Source organism: Nelumbo nucifera, chromosome 1 (genome assembly GCF_055504915.1).
Source record: "Nelumbo nucifera cultivar China Antique chromosome 1, China Antique-T2T, whole genome shotgun sequence".
In the NCBI taxonomy this organism is placed as follows: domain Eukaryota; kingdom Viridiplantae; phylum Streptophyta; class Magnoliopsida; order Proteales; family Nelumbonaceae; genus Nelumbo; species Nelumbo nucifera.
The window spans coordinates 212,996,977-213,022,105 of NC_142649.1; the positions used below are offsets into that span (position 1 = coordinate 212,996,977).

General features: G+C 40.6%; 1 protein-coding gene across 4 annotated transcripts; it reads left to right on the forward strand.

Annotated features, from left to right (window-relative positions):
- Nucleotides 1-25,129, forward strand: LOC104604769 (cellular apoptosis susceptibility protein, putative / importin-alpha re-exporter). 4 transcript variants are annotated; one of them, XR_016081022.1, is made up of 4 exons: nucleotides 1-159; nucleotides 282-3,217; nucleotides 24,290-24,566; nucleotides 24,791-25,129. XR_016081022.1 is itself a non-coding variant. In XM_010269280.3 (3 exons), exon 2 carries the CDS (start codon nucleotides 296-298, stop codon nucleotides 3,215-3,217), a length of 2,922 nt encoding a protein of 973 aa, XP_010267582.1. In that variant the 5' UTR covers nucleotides 1-159; nucleotides 282-295; the 3' UTR covers nucleotides 24,791-25,129. The 4 variants fall into 4 exon arrangements, 2 of the variants coding, with proteins under 2 accessions (XP_010267582.1, XP_088752247.1); XR_016081023.1 differs by lacking the exons at nucleotides 24,290-24,566; nucleotides 24,791-25,129 and adding exons at nucleotides 13,898-15,095; nucleotides 15,170-23,475; XM_010269280.3 differs by lacking the exon at nucleotides 24,290-24,566.

Genomic DNA, 25,129 nt, shown 5'->3' on the forward strand with positions numbered 1-25,129 from the left:
ATACAAATAGCAACCAAACCCTTGCAACGATAGTATCCCTCTCTCATTTTTTTTTGAAAACTCTTCGCAGTCCGCAACTGGGAGAGCGGAGACGCTGCTTCTCTAAATCTGTACGACTGCGATCTGCCATTGCCACTGGGGCATTTCTCTCAGTCGCAGGTACCAGTTTCTTCCTCTTTCCTTTCTGATATCTGTATTTGTGCTCGATATTCTTCCTCTTAAGTTTATATCTTGAAGATACATTGGGGCCTCAAAACTATTGGCATTTCCAATTTCTCCAGGTTTATTGTCCACAATGGAGTGGAATCGTGAAACCCTAGAATTTCTCTCTCAATGCTTCCTTCACACTCTGTCTCCCAACCCCGAACCCCGTCGCTGTGCCGAGGCCTCCCTTGCTGAAGCCTCTGACCGCCCTAACTACGGCCTTGCCGTCCTTCGCCTCGTTGCCGAACCCTCAGTTGATGACCAGATCCGTCAGGCGGCTTCTGTTAACTTCAAGAATCATCTTCGTGCCCGCTGGGCTCCAACGCCCCCATCGGACGCTATCCCCGCTTTGTCCCCGATTGCCGACCAGGAGAAGGAACAGATCAAAACCCTAATTGTCCCTCTTATGCTGTCATCTGGTCCCCGTATCCAGAGCCAGCTTAGTGAAGCCCTAGCCGTGATTGGAAAACACGACTTCCCGAAATCCTGGCCGGCACTGCTTCCTGAGCTGGTCTCCAACCTCCGACCGGCCACTGATTATGCCTCCATCAATGGCATCCTTGGTACCGCTAACTCCATCTTCAAGAAGTTCCGGTACCAATATAAGACCAATGACCTTCTTCTCGATCTCAAATACTGCCTTGACGGATTTTGTGCTCCACTTCTTGAGATTTTCCTCCGAACGGCTGCTCTAATCGACTCTACTGCCAGTTCTGGTGGTGCTGCTGTGACTCTCCGACCTCTTTTTGAATCGCAGCGGTTGTGCTGCAGAATTTTCTACTCTCTAAATTTTCAAGAACTTCCTGAGTTCTTCGAAGACCACATGAACGAGTGGATGACTGAGTTCCGGAAGTATCTCACTACCACCTATCCGGTTCTTGAAGAAGGTGGTGGGGATGGGCTTGCACTTGTCGATGAGCTTCGGGCTGCGGTATGTGAGAACATTAGCCTTTATATGGAAAAGAATGAGGAGGAGTTTCAAGGATATTTAAAGGATTTTGCAAGTGCGGTCTGGAGCCTCCTTGTAACTGCCTCTGCTTCCTCTAGCCGAGACCGGTTAACGGTTACTGCCACTAAATTCTTGACTACAGTTAGTACTAGCGTCCACCACACGCTCTTTTCTAGTCCTGATGTCCTGAAGCAAATTTGTCAAAGCATCGTGATTCCAAATGTACGACTGAGGGAGGAGGATGAGGAACTCTTCGAGATGAACTATGTTGAATTCATCAGGAGAGATATTGAGGGCAGTGACCTTGATACTAGGAGAAGAATTGCATGTGAACTTCTCAAAGGAATAGCAACCAACTATAAAGACCAGGTAACTGCCATGGTTTCAACCCAGATACAAAACATGTTGGCTATATTTGCCACAAATCCAGCTGCAAATTGGAAGGAGAAGGACTGTGCTATTTACTTGGTTGTCTCCCTTGCAACAAAGAAAGCAGGGGGTACATCAGTTTCGACTGATCTTGTTGATGTGGGAAACTTCTTTGCGTCTGTTATTGTCCCAGAGTTGCAGAGCCAGGATGTCAATGGGTTCCCGATGCTCAAGGCTGGGGCTCTGAAGTTCTTTACAATGTTCCGGAACCAAATACCGAAGCCTGTTGCAATTACATTAATGCCTGAAGTGGTCCGGTTCCTTTGTTCTGAATCAAATGTGGTTCATTCTTATGCTGCAAGTTGCATTGAGAAGCTTTTGTTGGTGAAAGATGAGGGAGGACGACCCAGATTTAATTCATCAGATATTAACCCATTTTTGCTGATGCTGATGAACAATCTCTTCAATGCCTTGAAATTTCCAGAATCTGAAGAGAATCAGTATGTAATGAAGTGCATTATGCGGGTTCTGGGAGTTGCTGACATTTCTGGTGATGTTGCTGGAGCTTGCATTTCTGGTCTGATGTCCATTCTTGCCGAGGTTTGCAGAAACCCTAAGAACCCAATTTTCAACCATTATCTATTTGAGGCTGTAGCTGCACTAGTCAGACGAGCTTGTGAGAAGGATCACTCTCTGATATCAGCCTTTGAAGCAAGCCTATTCCCAATCCTCCAAACTATCTTGGCAAATGATATAACTGAGTTCTCCCCTTATGCATTCCAACTCCTGGCCCAACTTCTTGAACTTAATAAGACACCCATCCCACCTACCTATATGAGTATCTTTGAGTTACTACTTACACCTGAATCCTGGAAGAGATCTGCAAATGTCCCAGCCCTTGTCCGTCTGCTTCAGGCTTACCTTCAGAAGGCACCACATGAGCTGAACCAAGAGGGTAGACTGAGCCAAGTTCTTGGGATATTCAACAAACTTGTCTCGGTCTCTAGTACAGATGAGCTTGGTTTCTATGTGCTCAACACTGTTACAGAGAATATTGGGTATGATGTTATTGCACCATACATGGGTCACATCTGGGCTGCCCTCTTTACACGATTGCAGAATAATCGGACAGTGAAGTTTGTCAAGGCTCTTGTGATATTCATGTCACTCTTTCTGGTGAAGCATGGGTCTGCAAACCTTGTGAATTCAATGAATGCTGTTCAGCCCAATGTTATTATTGCAATTCTAGAGCAGTTTTGGATACCTAATCTTAAGCAAATTACAGGAACAATTGAGTTGAAGTTAACTTCTATTGCTTCAACAAGACTTCTATGTGAATCACCAGTTCTCTTGGATGCTTCAGCTGCTGCGCTGTGGGGTAAAATGCTGGACAGCATTGTAACACTTCTTTCACGACCAGAACAGGATAGGGTTGAAGAAGAAGTGGAAGTTCCAGATATTGGGGAGACTGTGGGTTATACTGCCACCTTTGCCCATCTTCTCAATGCTGGGAAGAAAGAGGAAGATCCGGTGAAGGAAATAAAGGATCCAAAGGAATTCTTGGTATCGTCATTGGAAAGACTTTCTAGTCTCTCCCCAGGGAGGTACCCTGCAATCATTAGGGAGTCTCTAGATCCCAGCAATAAAGAAGTGTTGCTTCAGCTTTGCGGAAAATATAATTGTGCTATAGTCTGAGTAAGGAACTCATCTCTTAAGTTTGATTCTTCTTTATTTCCTATGCTCACGAGTGATAATGTTCTGTCTTTATTTTCTTTTAAAAATGCATTGTTTTTTTTTTTCTTTTTTTTTTTTATCAGTAACAAGCAAAAACTTTTATTAATTGATTAGAAGAATGTATATTACAATGAGGAGGAGGGCAGCTAACCTCAGCTAACCACCTTTGAAACCCTTCAATTACAGATTCCCCTCAGACATAGCCCCAAAACAGTTGTTCTCTTGTTTCTCTTTGTTTTGGTAGACCATCTGCTAGACAATTAGCAGATCTGTACAGCCAAAATACCTTGGCTCTCAGATCCTGCATTAGGGATTTAGTTTTCTGCAGTATATGTCTATACTTCCATTACCCCTCTTGATCTATTTGCATCCAGCCTACATAACCTTCAAATCTCCTCCAATTAAGTTTCTGTAGTTCATTTTTGTCTTTTGAACTAAGGAAGGGACTGCTTCATAGGTAGTTTATAGGCTTGGTATCTTCTCTTAACTAGGCTCGAGAATGCTAGATAATTGCTTTATAAATAGTTGGTTTAAGATGCAATTGCAATTTATAGTGTCAATCTGTCTTTTGGTTTTTTAGTGATGTATCATCCCAAGATTTGTACAAGTTGATCCAAAGGCCCCCTTGCTTTCTTTCTTTGAATGGTATGTTATACCAAAATAATTCTCAAGGGGTGGAACTGTGGTCTGAGTTTCTCTCCTTGACCAGGGTCTTGTGCTTTCATTTCAAGCAAAATAACCTTATTATGTTGTGCATTGGAACATCCTAGAGGTGAAGGTAACTAGGTAAGGTGCGTTGGGGGATTCTTCCTCTTACCATTTGTTGGAGCTAGAGGTGTCAATTGATCGGGTTATGATTTAATCTGATGCAAACCCAACATGTGTCCATCAATGAACAGTCCAAATCTGATCCAACGTAGATCTGATCAATGGAGGGTCCAGTCCAATTCATTTTAATGCAAATGGATTGGATTGGACCTCTTCCAATCCATACTTATTGAAATAACAGAAGTCACATGAAATGCTGAAAATTCAGATATTTCAGAAAAAATAAAAAATTGCAGGAAAACACAAGAATTATAAAAGGCATAGGAATTGCATACAAATAACAGAAATTAAAGAAAAAGGGTAAAAATTGCAATAATTGTAGCAAAATAACAGATAAATTTGCAAGCCATATCTCACAAGTGATTTGCTCATTTGCTATTTCTGAACCAATTGCAAGAGGAAAAAATAATTGATGTAACAAGGCAGAATCAGCAAAAACATTGTAGCTGTTTTGGGGTCTCCTTGCTCTGAGATAAGGGTTGAAACTGTCCAATACATCTTCACTGCAAACAGAAGCTTCTCCCTCTCAAGAGGCCCTTTCTCATGGTCCACAATTTTGCTATCCTAATTCATTCCATCTGTGATGCTATTGATCTCAACCAAAACATCTACATCATTTCTGAAGATTGAGCACCTTCTGGCCTTGGAATTCTGCTCATCTCCAACAGAATATCTGCCAAAAGAAAATCTCCAACAGAACATCTTCCATTTCACGTCTGCAACACAAACCATGGTCAGTGAGGATTCTGTGGATATATAAATAGACAAGTTAATGAGAAATATCTCTGTAATGATTATACACCTTCTCTTGTACAGACTAAAAACTGAATCAGTGTGAAGGAGATCATTTGTCCTGGGATATGTAGACATATCTTCACACCTTCAATAAAAGAAATAGATTAATTACCATATAATGACAAACTCCATGTTAATATGAGTTCTGAGTAGAGGAGAGAGCTTACCAGTTCTGATATGTTCTGATTGGTCTGCTCTCGTAAATTGCTCCAAGTCTGTTGAGCCTTGCCTCTGTAGGGACTATATTCATGATCCGAACTGGAACATTGATGAGAGTATTACCAGCCAGGCAGACATCCATTTATCTTCAGTAGAGTATTACTATCCATATCCACGTAACTTCTGAATCTATCAGTACCAAATAACAGAGACAGATAAAATAGGTTTGTACTGCTCAATCTTAATTGTCTCAAAACCTTTCACATTTTAATTCAAAATTCTGTTGTGACATAACACAGCATCAACAAAAGAAGGTCGACTACGGAGGTAAAAAGTATCTTTTTCTTGATCGGTCAGGGTAGAAAGGATCTTAATCCACTGGATTAAACAATGTGTAGTTCTGAATAGGACCAGCATAAATAAAAAAGACACAAGTCATTGATTCAAATATTGTCTATTAATCCCCTCTTCTATATTGGGTAAGATGAACTTGAACCCATATGGTTTTGGCACGGTAAAAACCCAAAGGAACAAGCAATGGGCACTTGGTTCATGTCACTAAAGACTTTAATTGTTCGAAGGATGGTCTTATGGGAGCAGGTCCAAGTAATAAGTTTAAGAGAGTCTACAAGAAGGGTTTGAAGACCTCAAACAGAATTCACAAAGGTGCTGAGAACAAGGCATTTGATAAAATGAGGGGAAAATGTCAGAAAAGTTTAATGGAAATGGCTTCTGATTGTCAAGCAGAAGGAAATAGTATGTATGTGGGGGAGATGGTGGAAGAGACTGAAGATTGCGATAAGGATGTTGAGGTAGTTTTAGATAAGGTGAGAAAGGTAGAAAAGAATGTTGCTCTGAAAAAAATTGTTGAAATAAGAGGTCCAAATAAGCAAAATGCTAGGGCTCTTTTTGGGATGGGAAGAATTTGCAAGAAAATTTTGTTCTGAAAGAGGATTAATTGAGGGCAGAAGTTTCTATTTCAGTTCCTAGCTGGGTGGAGTGAAATGGTTTTTGGTTAAGGGTGAGTTTTTAAGGACTTGTAGGATGGCTTTCTGTTTTTGTTGAAGGTCTGGGTAGGGACTTGGAAGTTTACCTTAAAGGAGGGTAGGAGGGTGTTGATTTTTTCTTTGGGTGATAATGTATCACTCTTTCTTGTAATTTCCTTTCACTTCGTCTATTAATATTTTTTCATTTTTATTTATTACTAAAAAAGTGATGGTTTTGGCAGAGAGAACTGACCTTTTGAGCTTTGAGATCAAGGCAAGGATTTCCTTTCTTGCCCTCTACCCATTGAACCCACTCTTTGATGATGTACTTTCTTTGCAATGAAAAGCCCTTGTAACTATCATCAGTATCTTATGTAATGGAGAGTTGTAGGCACTTGAGGGGAATCACCGGGAGGTAACCATTGATGTTTGAGGGTAATCGGTTTAAGAGGGGCAATCGCCCATTTAAGGGTGGATGCCAAAATAACTGAGGGGAGAGGGGTAGGCAAGATGCGAGAAGTTCACACTTTCTGCAATCGTCGGCTCTTGGGAAGATCTCTGTCAAAGTGAACTCCAGATCATTCTGGATCTGGATAGTGAAAGCACGACGGAGAGATCAGTCTTCCTACAATCTTTCTTGGTAGGAATTTTTGATTGGAAAGGATTCGAGCTAGAGGATATAGTGGTCTTCAAGAGTCTGGAATTTGCTCGCAGGGGGTCGATGTGAGGCATCTTGACAGTGAGAGATGGGTGTTCTTCCTACCCTCAAAGGAAGAAGCTCGGGGAGTTCTAAATACGGGTTTGAGATATTTCAAAGGAGCCTTGCTACATCTTGAACCTTGGTCGGAATCAGTGGGAGTTTGGTGGAAGAAAGAAGAGGTTCCGGACCATTTTTGGGTTAGAGTATTTGGATTTCCTTTACCATCTCTGGAGCAACGAAATTGGTAGGATGATTGGTGACCTTTGTCATGGTTTTCTGGAAGTAGACAATTCAAAGAAGTATAGAGAGTCCTTTTAATGTATGCGGTTGAAGGTTCGTTGGGTGGGTTTACCCCCTCAGTTGGCTAACAGAATGGTAGGCAAAGTGATGTACACAGTCATGATTTGGTCGGAGATTAAATCATAAAGAAGGGTTGTTCTGATGGATTATAAAGATGCTATTCCAATTGGCAAGGATTTCATCTCTCGAGTGTTAGCTGGTGTACTAGCTGAAGGAGAGTTTTGGTTAGCGATGGAGACTATTGAGAAAGGAGGGTTGGTGATCTTCCCTAAAGCTCACTCCGACAACCACCCTGTGAGTCCACAACCTGTTAGAGATCAGAAGGAAGAAGGTTGGAAGAAAGTGGAGAATAGGAAAAGAAGACAAAATCCCAGCCGTAGGTTTCCAAAAAAAATCCTATGGCCAAGATAGAACTGAGGGTGAGGTGGGAAAGGGCTCAAGGGCAAGGCTGTTTCGAAATTCAAATTTCCTGAATTTAAAGAGGCTGATGTGGCATTTGTTGATAGGTTGGCTGAGGCAGTGGTGGATAGAATTCAAAACCAAGTGAGTTCGAAAGAGATGGGCCTAGTAGCACACAATCTTAATAGAAAGGTTGGCCGACTTTGTAACCCAGGCCCGATCTGGTTAAAAAGCCCAGCTAAATCTTTTCGAAAGAAGCCCAGTCCCAACTTCTCCAAAGGAAAAGAAAAAGCATCAGCTCAAGAGGGTGACCTGATGTCTGCCTCCTCAGAGAGTGAAGAGTTTGCAGATGGTGGAGAAGGTTCGTGCCATTGGGAGAGTTGGAGAACAGACTCCTGTTGCAACAATGATAAAAGCATCGAATCTCTTTCCGACAATGATTTCGCAGGCGAGGGGTGCTTGTTTGTGGTAGAAAGGAAGTCTATGGAGATTTCAAAAGAAGGAGAAAAGCTCAACAGGTCCAGGGGTCCCCATCTGAATGAAAGTCCTTTGCAGAAGTGGTCGGATGATTAGAAGAACCAAGAAGAAGCTCATTAACAGGGACGGAGGTGCAGGAGGGTTTGGCACTAATTGTCTCAATCTAAGAGGAAGATAGTGTAAAGGAAGCCTACCCACCCTTAGAACGGAACCGGACGCAGGTGGTACGTACCTGAACCGATTGCAATCATTCTTCCAGCTGAAGGAGTTCCACAGACCCATTCTCTTCAGGTGAAAATGAGGTATGTTGAAGAGAATGAAATTTCTAATTGGGTTCTTGGGGGTGTCTTTCAAAGGGCTAGAAGAGGAAAAAAACCCTGATAGTTGCAATTGAAAACAGGTTTTTAGTGGAAAAAGGTAAGAAAAACCAAAGGCAGTCGAAGGAACTGCTGAGGCTGACCTGGGGATTAAATGACAATGCTGGGGGTTCGAGACAAAACAATAAAAACTCAAGAAGTTAAGAAATGGAAAGGATTAAGGTTTTATCCTGGAATGTTAGAGGTTTCTGCTCAGGCAGAAGAAGACTAGTTATAGGTGGTTTCTTAAAAAACAAAACACCTGATTTCCTATTACTGCAAGAGACAAAACTGCAGAAGTTGACCTTCAGAGTGCTGAGGAGCATTTGGGGTTTTGGCTGCTGTGATTGGCTTGAAATTCCAGCGGTAAATATTGCTGGGGGTATGCCCTTTTGTGGAATAATAAGGCCTTCAGGGTTTTAGATAAAAGGATTGGAATGTTTTCAATTTCAGCGAAGTTTCTGTGGGAAGCTAACAACCAACAGTTGGTGGTTTCAGGGGTGTACGGGCCTGTGGACTCTTGTCTGAAAGATGCTTTTTGGGAAGAGCTAAATTCAGTTAGAAGAGCATGGGGGGAACCTTGGGTGATAGGGGGGACTTCAACGCCATTATCAACCCGGAAGACAAGAAAGGATGCACAAGGGTTAATAGAGGCATGAAGGTTTTTAAGGAATTTATCCAAAATTGGGATTTAATTAATATACCATTGTCTGGTGCAAAATATACCTGGATCAATAATCAAGACAATCCCTCTCTATTAAGTTTGGATAGGTTCTTGATTTCTCCAGAATGGGAAGAGGCCTTTCCCAACTCAATACAAGAAGCTCTTCCAAGGGTTGTTTCTGATCACATTCCAATTCTGTTAGAAACTGGTGGTTTGAGAAAAAGAACCTTCTCCTTTCAGACTGGAACACTGTTGGCTGGACTCATAGGAGTTGGGGTCAAGTATTCAACAATGGTGGGCTGAAGCCTCCTTTGAAGGCACAGCCAGCCATGTATTTTTCAAAAAACTACAATGGCTGAAATCTAAATTAAAGATTTGGCAGAAGGAAAGATCAAACAAGGGTGAGGAAAAGAGGAAAGAATGATGTAATTGCAGATCCGCAGGAGGAAGCAGATCCGCTGGATGAAGCTAATAGAAGGAAAAGAGCAGGGGAAAAAAAAGATTATGACTCACTAACATACCAAAATGAAATCAAATGGGGGCAAAGAGCAAGGGCAATGTGGCTGAAAGCTGGTGATAGTAATACAGCTTCTTTCACAAAGTAGCCAATGCTAGAAGAAGAGTCAAGTCAATAGATCATTTGTAGTTGGGGGAGAGGACTGTGTTTCATGAGGACATTGCTGAAGCCTTTGAAAGCTACTTTAAAAAGCTCTTCAGTGATCCTTGTAGGATTAGACCAAACCTGAATGGTCTTCCGTTCGGGGCTACTCTCAGATTAGCAGGCTTTGGAGTTAGAAAAACCCTTCTCAGAAGAAGAGGTAAAGGAGGCCATTAACAGCTTGGAAGGGGAAAAGGCTCCAGGGCCAGATGGGTTTTCTATTCTCTTCTTTAAGAAGTTCTGGAATTTAATTAAAGAAGATATGCTAAAGGTATTAGAAGGTTTTCATGAGTCAGCTGCTCTGGAGAGAAGTTTAAATGCCACTTTCTTATCTCTAATACCTAAGAAGACAGGAGCTAAAGAGTTGAAAGATTTCAGGCCAATAAATCTAATTGGTAGTATGTACAAAATACTAGCCAAAATTCTGGCAACTAGACTAAGAGGAGTAATGGACTCCTTGGTTTCTAGCTTCCAAGGTACCTTTGTCCACAACAAACAAATCCATGATGGAGTTCTTATAGCCAATGAGTTAACTGACTCAAGGAAGAGAATTGGAAAAGCAGGGCTGGTTTGCAAATTAGACTTAGAAAAAGCCTAAACTGGGCTTTTTTAGACTATATGATGGAAAGAATGTATTTTGGACCAAAGTGGAGAAATTGGATAAAAGTCTGTGTTTCTACTTCAAGGTTCTCAATCTTGCCTAATGGGTCAGTAAAAGGAAATTTCAAAAGCTCAAGAGGGCTGAGACAAGGAGACCCTCTCCATTGTTCTTCCTCTTAGTGATGGAAGAAGGTCTTAGCAAGTTGGTAGACAGGGTCTCAAAACTTAATCTTCTAGAGGGTTTTGAAGTAAGTCCTAATGGAACAGAAATCTCCATCCTACAATATGCTGATGACACTCTCCTTTTCTGCAGTACTTCAGAGGACAAAATCCTTAATCTGAAGTATCTACTATTTTGGTTTGAGATAATTTCAGGACTGAAGGTGAGCCTAGCTAAGACTGGGCTATTAGCTGTGGGAGAGGGTGCCTAACATTCAAAATTTGGCTGATATATTGGGATATAAAGTGTGTAGTCTGCCTACAACTTATTTAGGTCTACCCCTTGGAGCCAAATGTATATCCAAAGCATTTTGGACTCCAGCTAGAAAGGATGGACCAAAAATTGGCTTCTTGGAAGGCAAGGCATCTCTCTAAAGGTGGTAAGGTCACACTCATCAAAAGTGTGTTAGCCAGCCTTCCAACCTACTTTATGAGCCTATTCCCCATCCCTCAGAGGTAGCAAAGGAAATGGGAAAAAAAAAAGATGAGAAATTTTCTTTGGAAAGGCTGGAAAGATTCTCACAAGTATCATTTAGTGAGCTGGGAGCAAATATGCAAACCCCAGTCACAAGGCGGGTTTGGAATAAGAAACCTTAAGCTTTTCAACCTTTCCCTATTGGGAAGTTGGCTGTGGAAATTTTCATCAAAACCAAACAAACTCTAGAGGAAGGTGATTAAAGAAAAATATGTTTTAAGGAACAATGGATGGGATGCTGGTATTCTCTTTGGCACCTATGGTTGTGGGGTGTGGAAAGGAATTTGTAAGGCTTACAGGTAGTTCAGTGAAGGGAAGGGAGATCCATCATATGGATGGTCGAACCATGCAGGGTGTTTGGGCAAAATTTCAAAAATTTCTTTCTCCCTTCCGGGAATCCTATTCCCTGATTTAGAAAAATTGCATTTTTCAAGGTTCTTTCTTGAAACAAACCGGACCAAATCTGAAACCAAGATTAAGGGAGGGATATACCTGATACAGAATCCATGCAAGTACATTTATCAAAAAAAAAAAATCCATGCAAGTAGCTCCCAACGTAGGTGTTCACGCCCAAAGAGGTCACCAAATCCCACCTCCAGTGAAGATGACACAACTTAGGGTGAGGCAGGATCAACAAAGCAAGGATTACGTAGGGAATGTGAGCACAACTTCAGATCTGATTTCTCTCTCTATTTATAATCCTTTTGGATTAGCTTCCTAATCCTATCAGGAATGGGTTCTTTGATCCAAATCTTTATTTGGATATGTTAGAGTCGGCTGTACAAGGGTAGTACAGTCCTTTTATGTTTAGTTATATATGTACTGCTCAGCTGATGTGGCTCTCACTTAAGTGAGGGCACAATGGTAATCCTTGTATATCTTAGAAGAGTATAAATAAACGAAGGGCCGACTAGAGGGTTTTTGATTTTTTTCTCTAGTTCGGCTGTGACTTTTCTCCTTCTTTTTCTTCTCTTTCTTCTTCTCCTTCTCTCTCTCTTTTCCTTCTCTTTCTTTTGATTTGAACATATACGAACATCAATCTGAGTTTTATCATGGTCTCAGAGCCACGATAATCAGTTCAGATCAGTTGTCTCCTTTTCTCTCTATTCTGCGCATTCCTCTCTAGGGTTTTGCAGAATTCTCATTGATATTTAGAGAGTTTTCCAGAAAGGAAGAAAAGGACTAATCGTTTTCTCCTTTTGGGGGTTTCCATGCCTCCAATGAGTGCAGCCGTTGTGGTTTTGTGTGGTTGGTAGAAAACCCTCTACTCGTGATCCGAAGAGGGCTAGTTTTGTGATGGTGACAGTGCGGACTTGGTACTCTCTACTCAATGGGTACATGATCTTCGAACTAAGTTGTGGTATGTCGCAAGTTTCTTTTATATGTTGCAGAGCTGAAAATATTATTCGTGAGGTGTTGTGAGGGTTTCTAGTGCTGACAGTAAACGACAATAGTAGTGTTGTTGCTAAAAGTGGTGAACAGTTGTGAATATTGTTGCTGAAACAGTGGTGAATAGTTGTGAGTGTTGCTGCTGAAACCTGGTACTAGGAACCCTAGTAATGTTCAGTCATTCATGTGGAGTGTGGTGATTTATTAGGGCAGTAGAGTAACAATTTAGTGGTACAACCTTCCATTGTTTTTTTGTGTAGTCATGGGAGACAACAGTGAATACAAATCAAGTGTGATGGTGCCTTCTGATTATCTGAATGTGCAGATGACCTCTATAAAATTGAATGGTGAGAATTATGTCTCTTGGGCTAAGTCTGTTGAAGTTTTCTTGAAAGCCAAAAAGAAAGTGAAACATGTGAGGGAAGATAAACCCCCAATTAATTCTTTGGGATATGATGAATGGGAGCAGGAGGATGCTCAAATTATGACTTGGCTATGGAACAACATGGAGTCTAAAATTAGTGTGAACTTCATGTTTTTAGATGCAACCAATGAAGTTTGGGATCATGCAAGGAAACCATATTCTGGACAAGATAACACTACTAGGGTTTACCAACTGTACCAAGAGTACTTCAATCTGCAATAAGGGAATCAGAGTCTTGAGGACTATTATGCCAGTATGAGAAATTTACGAAATGAGTTGAATGTTTATCATCCTCTTACACCTGATGTTAAAATTCAGCAACAACGGAGAGAGCAGTTGGATGTGACCAGATTTTTAGTAGGGCTGAAATCTGAGTATGAACTCATAAGGGCAAAGATATTAGGTGGATTTGCTCTTCCCTCTCTTGAGGAAGTGTTTGCTCGACTTCAGAGGATTTCAGTTGGACCCATAGAGACTTCCACTATGTCAGATAGGTCTGCATTTGCAGTTACGAGAGGGGAAGGTCGTGGTGGTAGAGGAGGTCAGCATGGTCATGGTAGTGGTGGTGGACCCATGTATGGTCGTGGGGGTGGTGGAATGTATAATCGTGGTGGTGGTCGTGTTGGAGGACGAGACTTGGGGGGAGCCTGTGGTAGGGGATGTGGTAATACTCAGAGAAGGTGTACTCATTGTGGTATGGAGGGACATACTATCAACTTTTGCTACGATCTCCATGGCCCACCTTCAACCTGGGCGAAACATGCAGCTGTAAATGGTGGTATCTCAAGACAAGAATCTCAAGTCACTGGTCAGATCCCCACTACATCTATAGATACTTTTAGAAAGGACATGGTGAGTATGAGCGGTTTATTCGGGGTATAACTCAACAGAACACAACTACCCTTGCACACACAGGTATGACTTGTCTGGCATCCACATCTTCCTGTTGGATTATAGATTCTAGAGCTTCATATGACTGGAACTCTAGGTGTGTTTTCATCCATTTCTCTGTGCTCCACTTCCCAATTTGTTACTCTTGCCAATGGCTCTACATCAGCGATATGTGGTGTTGGTAATGTTGACACTGACTCATTATCCCTCTCCTCAGTTTTATATGTTCCCAAGTTTCCCTTTAACCTGATGTCTGTTAGTAAATTGACTCAGTCTCTTAATTGCTCAATAACTTTTTACCCTTCCTCTTGCGTGTTTCAGGATCTCAAGACGGGGATGAAGATTGGTGGAGGGCTTGAAGCTGGTGGACTGTATTATCTTGATGGAAGTGGTTCGACTAAACTCTTCAATCATCTCTCTCCCCTCATCAGTGACACTGCAAACTTGGTCATCCGTCTCTTAGAGCTCTTCAGTTACTTGTTTCGTCGTTGCGTCATCTTTCTAATTTAAATTAAGTCGTGTCAGTTTGGGAAACATCATCGTGTCCCTTTTAGTCCTAGAGGTGATGGTCATACATCGAGTCCTTTATCTTTTAGTCCATTCGAACATCTGGGGTCCAAATAGAGTAGTGTCTTATAATGGTTACAAGTACTTTGTAATTTTGTTGATGATTATTCAAGGATGACATGGCTTTACCTTATGAAAGAAAAGAGTGAATTGTTTTCTATCTTCCAGAAATTTTATGTTGAAATTCGCAATCAATTTGGTGTACATATTAAAATTCTTCGTTCTGACAATGGCCGCGAGTATTTTTCCACACTTTCAAGATTATTTGGAACAACATGGCATTATCCATCAAACCTCATGTACCTACACACCTCAACAAAATGGGGTGGTTGAAAGAAAGAACCATCACTTTTTCAAAACTACTCGGTCCCTCTTACAAAATGGGGTGGTTGTACTTACATCTTGCTTTCTTATTAACCGCATGCCCATGTCTATCCTTGAAGGTCAGTCCCCTTTCTCTGTTCTGTTTCCCACGTTGTCTCTTTTTCCCCTTACTCCCAGAGTTTTTGGCTGCGTGTGTTTCGTTCATAATCTTGGGCTTGGAATGGACAAGTTAGATGCTAGATCCATTAAGTGTGTCTTTCTTGGCTATTCCAGGACTCAAAAGGGTATAAGTGTTATAACCCTCATTCTCGACATTCTTTTGTGTGTTCTGATGTTACATTTTTTGAGTCTGTTCGTTTCTTCTCCAGGTTGGATACTTCTTCTCCTCTGTTGCCATCACCTCTTCCGGTTCCTGTTAAGGATCCCATTCCTCTTTTTCCAGTCGTGACCTAATCTTCGCCTCCAGTGCAACTACCTGAAAGAGGACCACCTATCCGGCAAGTGTATACACATCGTCAGGCATCGGCTCCTACCCTAGCTTTGTCACCGTTGACAGATCCGACAGTTGATCCCATTCTAGCCCCAACTCCAAGTTCTGACCTTGATCTTTCTATTGCTTTGTGGAAAGGTAAACGTAGTTGCATTCTCCATCCCATTTCCAATTATGTTTCTGTATCTCACCTTTCGTCTTCCCATCGACAGTTTGTTTCTATGGTATCCTCTGTCTCTATTCCCAGGGATGGCGCCAAGCAATGGAAGAACTCTTGGCCTTGACTTGTACTCATATGTGGGACCTCACCACTCTTCCTCCTGGTAAGCATGTGATCGGCTGTAAGTGGGTGTACACGGTTAAATACTTACCTGATGGAAGTTTTGAACGATTGAAAGCTCGGTTAGTTGCTAAAGGTTATTCACAACAGTATGGTATTGATTACACAAACATCTTCTCTCCGATTGCCAAAATTGGGTCAGTTTGTGTTCTGATTTCTCTTGCTGCTATGTTTGATTGGCCCTTGTTTCAGCTTGACATCAAGAATGCCTTTTTACATGGTGATCTTCTTGAGGAGGTGTACATGGAGCGACCACCAGGGTTTATTGCTCAGGGGGAGGGTGAGAAGGTCTGTAGACTTAAGAAGGCTATTTATGGACTTAGGTAATCTCCCCGTGCATGGTTTGGGAGATTTAGTGAAGTGGTGAAGAAGTTTGGAATGAAACATTGTCAGGTTGACCATTCCGTATTCAGCTATGAACCAAACGCTGGGAAGATTCTCTTGGTGGTATATGTAGATGGCATTGTTATCACAGGCAGTGAGAGACCAGGAATTGACAGATTGAAGACTTACTTGCATGATCACTTCCAGACAAAGGATCTTGGCAAATCAAGATACTTCCTAGGGATAGAGGTTGCAAGGAACAAGAATGGTATTAATTTGTGCAAGAGGAAATATGTTCTTGATTTGCTAGAAGAAATAGGGTTGTTGGGTGCCAAACCAGTTGAAACACCTATGGAACTGAATGTTAGATTGGGTAGTGATTCAAGTGAGGAGTTTGAGGATCCGGGAAGGTGTAGAAGGCTGGTGGGTAAGCTTATTTACCTAACCATCACTCGACCTGATATCTTATTTGCGGTCGGTGTAGTGAGTCAATTTATGCAAAATCCTAGAATCCCACACTAGGAGGCAGTTCTAAGGATTGTGAGGTATTTGAAGGGTGCTCCAGGTCGTGGCTTGTTGTATAAGAGTGGAGGAAGTCTTGAGATAGAGGGATACACGGATGCTGATTGGCCCGGGTCCATATCTAACAGAAGGTCCACTACAGGGTATTGCACTTCTCTTGGTGGGAACTTAGTGACATGGAAGAGTAAGAAGTAGACAGTGGTAGCAAGAAGTAGTGTAGAGACTGAATATAGGGCTATGGCTCACACGACATGCGAACTGGTGTGGTTGAAGCATCTACTAGAGGAGATGGGATACTTGATTGACACTCCTATGAAGCTATACTGTGATAACCAAGCTGCAGTTCATATCTCCTCTAATCCAGTGTTTCACGAAAGGACGAAGCACATAGAAGTGGTTGCCACTTTGTATGTGAGAAGGTGCTTATTGGAGCGATAAGTACAACATATGTGAACACGGGAAATCAATGGGCAGATCTGTTTATCAAAGGGTTGAATCGGAGAAGAGTGGACTACATATGTAACAAGTTGGGACTATATGACATATACTCACCAGCTTGAGGGGGAGTGTTAGAGTTGGCTGTACAAGGGTAGTATAGTCTTTTTTATGTTTAGTTATATATGTACTGCTTAGCTGATGTGGCTCTCACTTAAGTGAGGGCACAATGGTAATCCTTGAATATCTTAGAAGAGTATAAATAAAAGAAGGGCCGACTAGAGGGTTTTTGATTTTTCTCTCTAGTTCGGTTGTGATTTTTTTCCTTTTTCTTCTCTTTCTTCTTCTCCTTCTCTCTCTTTTTTCCTTCTCTTTCTTATGATTTGAACATATGCTTTATCAGGATCTAAACTCTTAAGTGGATAAGACATATCTTATCCTCTTGCTAATCCAACGACATATTCAAATTCACCCACTTCTAATTAATCTCATTAACCCAGTTCAAATTGGGCTTTAAGCCCATTAAGTTATCATGCTCACTTCCCCTTTAATTTGTTGGATAGCTTGGCTCTCTTTGTATGGCGTGAGACTCTAACATTGATCTCCACAAAAGCCATATGGGTTCAGCCCAACCTTTGTTATAAGGCCTGGTCGAATTCTTTATTGAAGACAGTGAACCCTTGAACCCATCAGTATGGGCTCTTAGTAGGCCCAACATTTACACTAAATGGTCCCTGGGTCCCATAATTATCAAACACTCCCTGACAAGAGATGACCTTTCTCTCGGTTGTAAGGTACTGTGTCACACTCTCTACTCAGGATGGATCCTGAGAATTAAAACCTTTGCAAACCTTTTTCATAAAACATAATTTATATATATATATATATTTTATATAAATATACTTTGCAAAACAAATATCAAGCAAGTTTGAAATCAATTGCCGATAGTTTAGGTTTCCATCAGAGAGAGTGCATTCCCCGATCATTCACTTTGTTCGATAAAGGGGCTGATTCGGTCACTATGATCACCCACTCAGGTGAATTCTCAGACTGCCCCAACATACTTAGGTTTTGACCCCTGCTAAGGATCTCATAGATTTGCATATCAAAGATAGCCCAATCCAACACCTAGTGCAACTTTTCAGTTTTGCACTCAGGTGATTCGGTCACTATGATCACCCACTTAGGTGTAACTTTTCAGTCTTGTCCATCTGTCTCCATGGTCTAGGGCCCAACTGGAAAATGGTCCGGTTTAGAGTTTCAATCAAACCCACACTACATGTGCTTCAGGTCTCACCTTGGCAGCTGAGACAAGCCACCCCAACCGACTTGACAGCACATTAGTGTCAACCTTGGCAGGATAAACCTCCCCAGGTCTATCCAACGGCTGTGAAGATTCTAAACTAACATGAGTCTCATAAGTGTCCAGTTTAAGGGTATTACACAAAAACACACCATATATAACATGAATCAATTATGTACTATTATTCATTTATAATAAATGTCAAAAGTATGTCAATCTGATTGGAGCTAAGGGCATACATTGTCTAACATTCAGCAGTAGTGTTAAATTTAAAGTGGGAGATGGAAGAAAAAACAGGTTTTGGTTAGACTAGTGGGCTGGTGACAAAACCCTAAAAGAGCTGTTCCTGGCCCTGTGCAACATGGCTGTAGATAACGAAGGCAGGCTATGCTGGGTTCCTCTCTTTAGGAGAAGTTTCAACAACTGGGAAATTCAGCAGATGGCAGATTTTCTTACTCTGTTACAAGACCAACAGGTAAGTTTTCAGGAGCAAGATTCAACAGTCTGGAAATGGGCAAAATCTGGAGAATTCACAGTCCAATCCTTCTACAATTTTCTGGTGGAAGCCCCCTTTCCCAGCAAGGCTACTTGGGGGATCTTGGCTCCTCCAAAATTCAAGTTTTTTGTTTGGGTGGCAGCGCTGGAGAGGTGTCTGTCCAAAGAAATGCTGCTGAATAAAGGTCTTAATCTGCCAGATTGGAGGTGCTGTTTTTGCAATATGCAAATGGAATCCTCTGGTCATCTCTTCATTGCAAGTTTAGTTCTGCAGTATGGTCTCACTTCTGCAAACCCGTGAATCTAAGCTTGTGCATGCCAGCCTCAGAGCTCTGCCAGAGGAGTGGCATATTCAGGGGCTGTCAAAGAAAGGAAAGTTATGCTGCGTTTCCATCCCTCCGGCAGTTATGTGGGCTGTGTGGTCAGAAAGGAACAACAGGATTTTTGAGGAAAAATCTACTACTGAGGCTGAGGCCATTAACTTGGCAAATAGTATATCTGGTTGTACTTTTTTGGGGATGACCTTTTTTTGAGGTCCTTCATTTTGTACAGCTTTTCTTTGTACATAGGACTGTATATTAATACAATCATACTTTACCTTCTTTCAAAATAATAATAATAATAATAAAAACTCCAATGATTTAGGGTTCAGTTGATCAATTCAAACTTCTGAGGAAAAAAATGAAAACCTGGTTAATAGTTGAATTAGAGAGACAAACCTGATTTCCAGTTGGAGGGAACAAGAGACAAAGCTGCTTGGATTGCTAGATTAAAGAGAATCCTCTTTACTGCTTCCATGCTTTGACCAAACTCTATTTGAACATGAGTTACAAGTCACTTTGCTTTCCTCCTCATCAGGTTACAGATTGGTGGAGTCCATTGGAGAATCAAATTATATCCACTCAGATTTGCTTAACGTGGACTTTAAAATCTGGACCAGTCTATCCCAATAAGATATTTTGGGATGTCCAATCCATTTTAATTGGATTGGGCCCAAGTCAAACCGAGCCACTGACACCCCTATTTGTAGCCTTAGGGAGGAGAGAAGTTTTAGTGCCATGCTCTCAAGGATGACCTATTCTCGGATCAGTGTTGATGCATGTAGCTAGGGATTTGACAATTAGCCATTAACACTTAATGGCTTATAAGATATTCACTAATACTGTTTTTTTTTAGATAAAGGAAATAAGCTCCTTTTCCAAATTTTCTTGCATTGACTGGATCAGACTTGAACCTGTATTTTTTTTTTGACAAATGACTTGAACGGTTGAACCTGCATTCCCACACTTGTCAGCCTGAGATTTTACCATTGCATCAAGCAGTGGCCCTCTATTGTGTGGATAAGTAAAATTTTGGATGATATTTGGTAGGGGACCATGGGCTATGCTGGGTTTTTACAGGGTAATGACAGACTTTAGAGCCACCTGCCCAGCCTACACTCTGGGCTGAAATAATCAACCCTAGGAACAGCCCCTTTGTTCCCTAATTGTTTCTATTGGTTCTAATGGCATGTCGTGGAATTCATTATTCAACAGCAACCATAGAGAAACTGAAGGAAGTTGCTTCTTTGTTGGAACTTTCCTGTTCCTGTACCTATTAACAGGGTGGTTTTGTATTATTCCTCTACAAGTAAGGTTTTTTTGCTTGGGAAGCTCCTTATGGTTGAATTAATTGTGTTATTTTGCTGAGGAGGCATGGGTACAGGCACTTAACCATGCATGTTTGCATTTTGTCTCTTCAGGGTGGAGAATCCATCAAGTGGGTGTTCCTTAAGTGTGCTTATGCTAGGGATGTGTGGACTCATGTCTTAAATATAGTTGGCATTGCTTCAGGAACCTCACACTAGTCCAGTTATTGCCTTGTTGGTATCTTAGGAAAGATGTTCTTTTTGGAAGTCAGATGATTCACCTGTGGGAGGAGAGAATTAGGAAGTTTTTTGGAAGCAAGTCCTCTTAAACACCCACTTATATACGAGTCATAGTTGTCAAGGTGATGCCCAGGTGATAAGACATTCTTGGAGGGTCACCTCACCCAAACACGTACATATTTATATGTAAGACACCATTGCAATATTTTTATATTTTTATTTTATGTTTTCAATAGTAGTACAATAGGTATTATTAGACTCAATGTTTTAAGACCTGAACCAGACCGGATGGTTGGACTATTAGACCTGAGAATCGAAAATCTTTCTGGTTTTTTAGAATCCCAGGTTTCACATTTCTGAAAAATCAGTAGAATCGGTCAGAACCCAGCAGAACCGTTGAAAATTGGCCAGGTTGGTAAATGCATAGAAACTTAAAATGTAAATCTCAAGATTCAAACTCGCAACCTGTCAATTAGCTTAGTTAGCTCATTACCATTAATCCATCTAGTTATTTGTGTTTCATATATATATATATATCAAGAGCTGTAGTCTTGGGCTGAGGGTTTTATGGTAGGTAAACTCCCCTTGAAGTATTTGGGATTGCCTTTAGGGGTTAAATGCAATTCCAAGTCTATCTGGGATCCTATTTTGGAGAGGATTGAGAAGAGGCTGGCTGGTTGGAAATCAAGGTATCTATCAAAGGGAGGTAAGCTCAGTCTAATCAAGAGTTTTCTTTCTTCCCTTCCTGTTTTCTTGCTGTCACTGTATCCAGTTCCAGCTGGAGTTGCAAATAAGATTGAGCGGAAGTTTAATAGAGTTCTTGTGGAAGGGATTGAAGGAAAACAAGAAGATTCATTTAGTAAATTTGGGGGGAAGGTTTGTAAGCAAAAAAAGAATGGAGGGTTGGGAATAAGAAAAATTCGGGAAATGAATTTAGGCTTACTTGGCAAGTGGTTTTGGAGGTATGGTCAACAAGGGAATTGCTTGTGGAAGAGAGTAATTGAAGCAAAATATGGTTCAAGAAATGAAGGTTGGGTTCCTGGAGGTGCCAATCAGTCACATGGTTGCTCGGTTTGAAAGGGAATTGAAAAAAGTTACAATGCTTTTAGCAAGGAAATCAAGTTTGTTGTGGGAAGAGGTGATGGAGTCAATTTCTGGATGGATGTTTGGTGTGGAAACAATAGGCTAATGGGTGATTTCCCTGAATTATTTGCAATTGCATCAAACAAGGAAGCTAAAGTGGCTGATTATGTCCAGTCCCAAAATGGAATGATTATCTGAAATCCTACTTTCGAAAGGGCTTTGAATGATTGGGAGATTGAACCATTAGGTAGGCTTCTTCAAAGGTTGTACAACAACCAAATAGATGTCAATGCAGCAGACGAAGTAGCAGAGAGCAAAGGCCAATTCTTGGTGAAATCTTTCTATACCAAACTGGTCCAGGAGGAAGAAGATATGTTTTTTCCCTGCACATTTAATCTGGTGCAAACACAGCCCATCAAAGGTATATTTTTTCTTCTGGGCTTCCTATTTAAATAAGATTCTCACAAGAGATAACTTGGTTAATAGGTGTGGTGAATGACTCTAAAATTTGTGTCTTGTGCAACAATGATGAGGAGTCTGTTGATCACCTGTTTCTTCACTGTGGCTTCACCCACAAAATCTGGGTGAGGATTGTCAGAATTTTTGCAATCAGAAGTTGCTGGCCCAAGTCTTTGGCAACTTTTGTCAACAGCTGGAATTTACAAGGCCTAAGCAAGAAAGGGAAATGGTTATGGCATCCGATTCCAGGTGCAGTGTTATGGGTGATCTGGCAAGAAAGAAATTCAAGGATATTTATTTCAAAACAAAAGCTGTCAAGAAGACGCAGTGTGGCAGAAGATCGTGGGGAAGCTCTGTTCTTCGTCATTGACTAAGTTTAATGTCAGTTCTTTTTGTAGCTCTCTGTTTAGTTTTGAAAGTCTGTTTGTATCCCCCAATGGTTTTGTGGTTTGAATCTATTCTTGTATCTCATTTGTACAGCCTCTGGTTGTACTTTTCTTTTTGAATGCATTGATACTTTACTTCTTATCATATATATATATAGTTAAATAAATGGATATTCACATAAAATATAGATGGCAAGTTTTGAACCTTGGACAATTGAGGTTAAAACCAATGAATTAACCATCTGGTCAATGCAATAAGATGTATATGTTAACAAAAAGTGTAAAATGTATTAAATATTCGAATCATGGTCAAACCGTTTGACCCACGGCCCAGGATGCAGTTTGGTTTTGTGTCCGGTCCAAGTCTTAAAACATTGATTAGACTAATTTATATATATTGTGGGTTTACAGTATTAATATTACTATTCTTAGACTAGTTTTCACAAATCAGTGACATAGTGTTGAACCCTTTAGGACTTAAATAAACTAAATTGATAAGTAAGAATTAACTTGAAGATTTTATCCAATTGACACCAAAACAAGGACTCAACCCTTATGTTTTGTATGCTTTATTTCCATATTTTTCTTGTCATAAATATGTTGATTCTATCTTTCGATATGGGGTTTATACTTATTTCATGAGAATTGGGGTAATTAGTAGTTAAAGATTACTAATTACTATGAAAGCTAGGGATCTACCCTACTATTTATATTTTTTATTTTAAAAACTCCTAGACTAGGTGACAAGGTGCTCCCCTATTGTCTAGCTTTGCTTGGTGCCTTGAAAACTATTGATAGCATTGTGTGTAGCAGCCTGTATAGGTCTCCATTTTTTACTTAAAGGATGCAATGGTAAAATATCAGGTTGACAAGTGTGAAAACAAGGGTTTAGTATTAGAGCAGCCACTTTGGGCAAAAAATGCTATAGGATAGGTCATGTCTAGTCCTCCCAAGGCCACCTCTTATTGCCAGGACCATCATTTAGTAATGGCCCTATTTAATCTTGTATTAGTGGTTAGATTAAAGTTTGATAGATGCTCTTTGGGGAACCAAGAATCTTCAGGAATTGGGATCTTCATTATTGATAAAGAGAAAGTGATGTAGGACATGGTGGGTGTCCTAATTCAACATCTGGTGGTGGGCTTTTGTGGGGTGAATGAGGGGATGTGGGTCATTCGAGATGAAGAATATGGATAAAAAAGCAAGTAGACTGCTTGCTGTCCACCAAAGAATAGAACTCTTGCTGTTGGGCTAAACAGCAAAGAGAAACTTTTAGAAGAAGAAATGAGAAAGTAGGGGGGGGGGAGAAAAATTCCTGGCAACAACCAGAATTCACTAAATGAAACTTTATTTCATCAAATAAACTCTCCTTGAACTCCAATTACAACTCTATTTATGGATTCAAACTTATTTAACTTGGTTGTCCCTTTACAAACTCCAATTTGGACTAGGAATTACTGTAAATAGTAACTTCTACCATAAATAGTAATTTTGAAACAGCAACGAAATTCTAAAAGACAGAACTACATACTTAAGAGACCAACAGCTAGAAAATAAATAAAAAAACTGAAACAATATTAATATCCTATAACCCAAAAGTTCTGAAATTGGTATATGAATTTTAAAATGACTTAATTCTCCATTGGTTCTTTCCTAGCTTCCACATCAGCAAAACATAACCTTGCTTTCTTTAATAGCAGCAGACTATTAAATTGTAACTAGGTGAGGCAAAGGTTTTGGGAGGAGTTCGTAGCTCTCGATGAAGTCAGGTTGTTGTTAGATATTTATCCTGGTGTATTGAGATAGATGTCTAACAAGTTGAATACAGTTGCTGATTCTTTCCCCAGATTAGGGATTAATAGCTGAATTCAATTGCCTATATGTTGCGAATCTTCTTCACCTTGGAAAACTTGTATATGCTTTTCATGTTTTACAGATATTTTCTATATATCCACCATGTACACCATTTTCTTGCAATTATCCCATCTCTTATATTAATAAGTTGTGGGTTTTTGAAGTTCATGAGCAATGGGTTGCAATTGCTAGAGTACCTTCTACACAACTGAGGAAGTCTTATATACCATCTTTTGGATGTTGACATTTGTGTTGATTTAATAGGCATTTACATGGAGGTGGTAGATGAAGCTGAATGTGGTAGAATCAACTAGAAACCTACAGGAGAAATTTTTACAATTTGAGAATAATTTGTTCTGTTGATTGCTGGTTGAGAAAATAAAAGCTTGCGTGCCATCTTGCTTATCAATGGGATTCCCGCCCATGGGTAGTTGCGGTGCACATGCGAGCATATCTTTTTTTCCAACCAGTCAATTCTTATGGATGATCTTCAGATTCATGCTTGGTTTGCTGCCAAGGCCTCATTCTTTTAATTCTTAGGGTGTGTCTATTTTCGTTCTCATTCTCTCTTTAGCTGGTAACCGCACACCGGAGAGCCCAGTTTTCCTGAGATCACAAGAAGGAAAATAATTCATGGTGCCCCCACAATTAACTACAGCAATGCTAAATCTTCTTTTAGCCCATTAGCTACTAATCTTATTATTATTATTTGTCTTGGCTGAAATTATTAGTACAGAATATAATTCCATATCCATTTATTTTCAGGATCATAGGTGACAAGTGGAGGTGGATTTTGTTTCCCAAGTATGGGTCTGTGGGATCCGATGAGTCATGTATTTTGTTTTTCATTTTGTATTTTCCCTCCCCTCTATTTTTCTCTTTGTCTATTGCTTTGTCTGGAGTTCTTCTATACATGTACGTGCTAGCTGTTGTGTTATGATGAGATGAGAACCAAGAGGGAAGGGGGTGTAGAAGAGAACTGTCTTTTTCGTGTGATCCATCATCATTAGTGAAAAGTATTAATGTTTTCGAACGGAAATATTTTAAAATTTAAAGGTAAATGTTAGCAGCTCTTGTTTAAGAGGTTGCTATGATTTGCGTCAA

What these genes read in the sequence shown, in the direction of transcription:
- LOC104604769 (XM_010269280.3), top strand. Translation starts at nt 296, where the DNA reads ATGGAGTGGAATCGTGAAACCCTAGAATTTCTCTCTCAATGCTTCCTT.